This window comes from Trichechus manatus, unplaced genomic scaffold (genome assembly GCF_000243295.1).
Source record: "Trichechus manatus latirostris isolate Lorelei unplaced genomic scaffold, TriManLat1.0 scaffold00291, whole genome shotgun sequence".
NCBI classification, from domain to species: Eukaryota; Metazoa; Chordata; class Mammalia; order Sirenia; family Trichechidae; genus Trichechus; species Trichechus manatus.
In genome coordinates, this window is record NW_004444227.1 from 403,326 (window position 1) to 409,853 (window position 6,528).

Consider the following 6,528-nt stretch of genomic DNA (forward strand, 5'->3'; position numbering starts at 1 on the left):
GTTCCCTGTCAATGTACTGCTGCAACCATTTTTGAATTATCTTCAGCAAAATTTTACTTGCATGAGATATTAATGATATTGTTCGATAATTTCCCTATTCTGTTGGATCACCTTTCTTTGGAATGGGCACAAATATGGATCTCTTCTAGTCGGTTAGCCAGGCAGCTGCCTTCCAAATCTCTTGGCATAGGACAAGTGAGCACTTTCAGTGCTGCATCCTTCCCCACCATCTGGTACTTTGAAAAAATTATTTGCATGATGTCAAGATTTTCCAAAATATACTCTCTACCTCCCTCTCCAACCTGTATTCTTACTACTCCTCCTTAGACTCTGCACTCCAAACATTCCAAAGAACTTGTTCTTTCCTGAACACACCATGCCATTAAACACCCCAATGCCTTATGGATGTGGTTTTCTCTGCATGGAATATCTTTTCCCATCCTTTTTCACTACTTAATAAATCCTTCTTCAAAATCCAGTTCAATTGTGATATCCTCTATTCCCTCCAAGTAGAATATATGAGTGTTTGGGCTACTAGTGAACATTTGATTATAGCTCTATGATATTGTCTTATTCATCTAGTGCTGCTACAACAGAAATACCACAAGTGGATGGCGTTAACAAAAATAAATTTATCATCTCACACTCTAGGAGGCCAGAAGTCCAAATTCAGGGCGCCAGCTCCAGGGGAAGGCTTTCTCTCTCTGTTGGCTCTGGAGGAAGGTCCTTGTCATCAATCTTCCCCTGGTTGAGGAGCTTCTCAGCACAGGGACTTTGGGCCCAAAGGATGCATTATTCTTCTGGTTCTTGTTTCTTGGTGGTATGGAGGTCCCCATGTCTCTCTGCAGGCTTCCCCCTTTAATATCTCAAAAGAGATTGGCTTAAAACACAACTTAATCTTATAGATTGAGTCCTGCCTCATTAACATAACTGACACTAATCCCACCTCATTAACATCATAGAGGTAGGATTTATACCACATAGGAAAAATCACATCAGTTGACAAAATGGTGGACAATCACACAGTACTGGGAATGATGGACTAGACAAGCTGACCCACATTTTGGGGAGACACAATTCAATCCATGACAGATAATCATTTAATCAACTGTATTGTACTGAATTTCATTCACTACTTCCCTGTTAAAATTATAAATCCCAGAAAGCAGTAATTTGTCTTCTATGCGTTATCAGTACCTAGCTTACCTGCATTTTTCTGCAGGTTTCAACACAGACATCAGTTCTTTCAGAAAGCCTTCCATAATCATTCCTCCAAGCCTTGGTTGTAAACCTCTCTTAAGTGCTTTTTCTAACATAGCACTTGTAATTATTTGTTTCAATATGGAGGTACTGTCTTGTAAAATTAAGTAAACATGTTAAACAAGCAGCCAATATATCGTTTCCCCAACACCTATAACAAACTGATCTGTGGACAAAGGAGTGGAAGCATGGATGACACTTCTGATGATTTACCTAATGAACCACTATCTTTTTTTTTTTTTTTTTTTTTTTGTGCTTTCTGTCCTCACAGCTCTCGGCTCTAGTGACCCACCGAATTGGAAGCTAAGACTACTGGTGTCATGGTTTGAATTATGTCCCCCAAAAAATGTGTGTATCAATTTGGCTGGTCCGTGATTCCCAGAGTTGTGTGGTTGGCCACCATTTTGTGATTGTAATTTTATGTTAAAGAGGATTAGGGTGGGATTGTAACACCACCCTTACCCAGGTCACATCCCTGATGTACAGGAAGTTTCCCTAGGGTGTGGCCTGCACCACCTTTTACCTTACAAGAGATAAAAAGGAAGCAAGCAGAGAATTGGGGACCTCATACCATCAAGAAAGCAGTGCTGGGAGCAGAGCGCGACCTTTGGACCAGGGTCCCTGCGCTGAGAAGCTCCTAGTCTGGGGGAACACTGATGAGAAGGCCGAGAGACAGAAAGCCTTGCCCTGGAGCTAACACCCTGAATTTGGACTTTTAGCCTACTTTACTGTAAGGAAATAAACTTCTTTTTGTTAAAACCATCCACTTGTGGTATTTCTGTTATAGCAGCACTAGATAACTAAGACAACTAGCAATTCCAGTCTCTCAATGCTAAGAAGCAGAAGGTAAAACAAGGAGGTTAGCATAATGGCCAAAGTGATTAACCCTAACCAGGATGGAGAAAAAGGACTGATGGGAGTATGGTGGAATGGAACCCAAGGGCACACTGTAGAGCTTCCTTGTATCATAGGGCCCAGTGAAAATACTAACAGAACACCACTGAAAAACATGAGAAGCAATATGACTAAGCTCAGATTCCTTAGAACTGAAGATTTTGGTCACCCCATCAAGGCAAGAGCTCCATCATATAAAGTCCTTGTTGAAGATATGGGGAACATAGAATGAGTAATGGAAAAATCTTAAGCCACTCATAGCTTCACAACCAGTTGCAGAAATAAGATCTATGGTTCCCATCTGTACTTTCTTGCTTCCTGCATCATTTTCTTTCACTTTCCCTCTTTTCTTTCCCCTACTATTATAAGTAATAACATAAATAATAGCTGAAATTTATTGAATGTTAACTATATTCAGCCACTATTCTAAATGCTTATTAACCTATTTAATCCTCAAAACAACCCTATGAAGTTATTATCTCTATTTAACAAGTGAGAAAACTAAGGCCCAGAAAGAGTAAGCGGTTAAGATTAAATCTCACAGTTAGGAAATGGCAGAGGCTCGTTTAGAACCCAGGCAGTCTAGCTCCAGAGCCCACAGGTCTAATCACTTCTTTATATTATTTCATGTTATATTTACCATTTAATAGCAACCCTCTAGGATAGAGTAGTACTACCCCATAGGGTTTCCAAGGAGTGGCTGGTGGATTCAAACTGCCAACCTTTTGGTTAGCAGCAGAATGCTTAACCACTGAGCTACCAGGGCTCAATAGGGTTGCCAAATAATGAAACAGATATGTGAAGAAACAGGAGGAGAAATGACCTTACTCTAGACATCTAGGACTCAGTTTACAGTGACACCATAATATCATCTCTGAATGTTGTAGCTAGACATTAGTTTGGCTCCTTTAGGGAGATATACTTGCAAAGCACGCATACTTTCTTATATATACTTGGGTTACATAAGATAATTGCATTTTTTTAATTGTATGTATGTGTAAAAACAATATGGAGGTGGTGTCTGACCTCCTCTCACTTCACGAGGGGGAAGGAGAATCAATATCAACAGCCCAAGGCTGATTCCTATGAAGCAGAGGTCAGATATACCTCCTCAATCCGCCATCTTTACCAGTTCTGACACCAACTGTCCCTCTCACAGCACTCTCTACTTCTCTGCTGGGTTTGATAATTCATTGCAAGGGCCACACAGAACTCACAGACAATGCTCACGATTATGGGGTTTATTAGGGAAGTAACAGTTACAATTCAGGTTCAGGAAAGCTCAGGATACAGTTTTTCCATCAGGACAGCCTCTTCCCAGCTGTGCTCACAGGCACGCCTCTCCCTGGCCCTAGGCCTCTGCACAAAGGCACTCAGCTTTCTCTTTTCATGGGCCGGGAAGCCCACCCTACCATCTCCTGCTACCGGGTCTCTGCTACCAGGTCTCTGCCACTGCTTCTCAAGCTCTCTCTCTCTCTCTCCACTCCCCCGCCCCTGCCCAGTTCTAGAAGCTTCAATTCACTGGGACCCCAGGTCCAAAGGACTGACTGGCTCCTGGCTGTTCCTCCTTGGTGGTGGTGGAATTCTTTCTTTTTTGCCTCTGGCGTGGTTCATTTTAAGCCCAAGAGGATGTCAAAACTGGCCAATCCCTTTGGTGATCCACGATTACCCTATCACACAATTCTGCCCAGTTGCTTGGGTGGGAGTTACAAGACCATGGCTAGACAGGCCACACAAAAGCAATCCATTTACACCACAGTATGGAGAAAACAGTGTGTGTGTTGTGTGATACAGAACCAGGCAATCAAGGGGTGAAATGTAATGGAAATCTACTGTTTTTGTCTGCCCAGCATCCCTTCTATCATCTGCTCATAACAGCATATTCGCCATTCATGGGGTAATTAAACTTCTCCCATACTTTATGGTTTTGAAACAGTTGGCAAATACAAGGTCCCCTACCCCCAGAAATAGGTATGAGTTCATAACCAAACTAAGCCGGTTAGCTTCTCCCTGCTGAGAATGTTAATCTTGACTGAAGACACACATAGAAAATGGAAGGAAATTACAGAATTGAGTTATCTGATGGTAGTTCTATGTCAAAATGACCCACAAGCTCTGCTACTGAAATACCTGGAATTGTCTTGGTCCTGTCCTTCCTTGAAACATAATTGTTCTATTCTTCCTTCAAGTCTGTGAACCACCCAACTACCTTTCCTATAAACTTTTTATTGTCCCACTAGAATCTGTCTTAAAAATCTATTTTATTGTTTGCAAACAAAAATTAACTGATTGAGTGATTAATATCATTAATTCAGGAAGACTAATGGAAAAAATAAAATCATCAATGACTGATTCTAGGCCTCCAAATGGAGGAGTTAAAGATCTGCTGGAGTCAGCTAAGAACCACTATGTATGAATGCAAAATTTATGTAAAAGGGTAAAAGTTAATGCTTATGATTATAAAGGTATTGGAGTTATAGCCACTGTTTTTCAAAAGGATGAACCATTGAGGATATTCTGGTCACAGACTCTTGGAATTATGGAGAAATAGGAGATAGACGAGATGATGGTAATGGTTATACCTCTAAAGTATGGTATACAAACCAGTTCCTTCACTCTATTGTCATTCCTTTTCTACATAGCTTGACCATTTGCACAATTTTCATAGGACATAATTCATTCAAAGGTCCTATTATCTTATTCAAGGGTCTCAAAGACCCATGCAACACATAGCAATGTTTCGCGTTTTACAGAAGAGTGAAGAACACCCAATCAGACAACCAACACTGAACACATTTATTTTCTATAATATTCTAAGTATAAAATATGGATTAAAAGGAGGAAGGGGATAATAATGGGGGGAAAATAAAATACGACAAATAACATTTTGGCCTACTGGGAAAGAAAACATGAGTTTTATTAACTCAGACAATTATAAATATACCTGTGCTTTTGAAACATTGTAGTGTCCTGGACCTGGAGCAGCTTTCTCAGTGTCACAGCCAGCAGTAAAAGAACTTTCTCTAGTAGCCAAAGAAAGAAATGGTGCATAACCACCTATAAAAACAAAATATTACTAACAAATAAGATAAGATTCCAAGGGTTTCAGATAAAAAGCACTAAAATATATCAAAGCATTTAGTACCCTCAACTGTTGAGACTATATATTCAGAACCAATGGCTAGCTACAGAAGTTGTTACATTTTTAAAAGGCTGATGTGACGCATGCAAGATCTGTGTTCCGGAGGCTTGAAGACCTGAGAGAAGAGCAAGAAATTCTTGCTCTGATGCAAAATCAGAATTTCCTAAGCAGGAGAATTTTCTCTTACATAACCAAGGAAATTCCTGTGACTGTGTACTCTACTATTTCTCTGCTTGTAAGTTTTTCTCAACTAAATCTATTTTATACAACATATGGCACTAGTTACAGATTTGTATGTCTATGACCACTTTGCATGAGACACATTTCATTCCTGCGTATTTTTCAAAACACAAGTTTCATGTGGGCCATCCTGGGGATCAGTAATATTCTCTCCTAGAGGTAATGAAAAGCAGATGACTGGGTGTCCATGAGCCCAGCAATGGGTGGAACAAAAGCAGAGTCCAAGAACTGGCAAGGCTGCTGAGATGTCTGCTACTATCCCCCAAAGCTACAAAATAAGCAGGTCATTCAAAAATACTAGAGAGGTGGATTTACTACAAATGGATAACTTCAGAGAATGAGGCTCCTGGTAGCCAGTGAAAAGAAGGCCAGGCTCTAATAAGTCCTAAAGTAAACACAACTGAATTCTTACGCTTTATTGCTAAAAGATGAGGGAATGACAGAATTTTAAAGAGACCAGCAGAGTTTTGCAAGATAGGGCCTGCTCAAATGAGCAGCCAAGCAGATTTGCTGATGCAAAAATCAGGAATGACTTCAACTACTCCTGTAGAGTAAAAACTTAGACAAGTCAATGGGCTGATATGCAAACCAGACTGTAATTAAGAGGATTACAGGGACAGGATGAATAAGGACAAGGATGAGATATGAGACCTGGGTTAGATACCTGAACTTACATGCTATCTTGTTCTGTTTTTTGCGTATCAACTATGTACCATTATTTGTCAGCCTGAATAATTTATAAGAACATTCTAGGCTGATAGGTATGCAGATACGCTGATTGTTGCATTCCTTATGACCCAGGTTTCAGCTTCTTTAACCCAAATGAATGACTGAATGTACCACCAGAGCCTGTAATTATAATCCTTTCCAAGACTGTACAATTAAAATAATGTCTCAGATTCTACAAAACATTTACAGAAGAGCTTGTACCAGTACTACTCAAGCTATTTCAGAGCATAGAAGAGGAAGCAACACTTCCAAATTCATTCTAT

At 40.1% G+C, this 6,528-nt stretch overlaps 1 protein-coding gene across 1 annotated transcript in view; it reads right to left on the minus strand.

Moving 5' to 3' along the window:
* STPG2 (sperm tail PG-rich repeat containing 2) overlaps positions 1-6,528 on the minus strand; it is a 265,153-nt gene that overhangs the window by 228,952 nt on the left and 29,673 nt on the right. Inside the window, exon 2 of the mRNA XM_004390246.2 lies at positions 5,099-5,211. Within this exon, the coding sequence (XP_004390303.2) occupies positions 5,099-5,211 (113 nt within the window). The remainder of the gene's footprint in view (positions 1-5,098; positions 5,212-6,528) is intronic.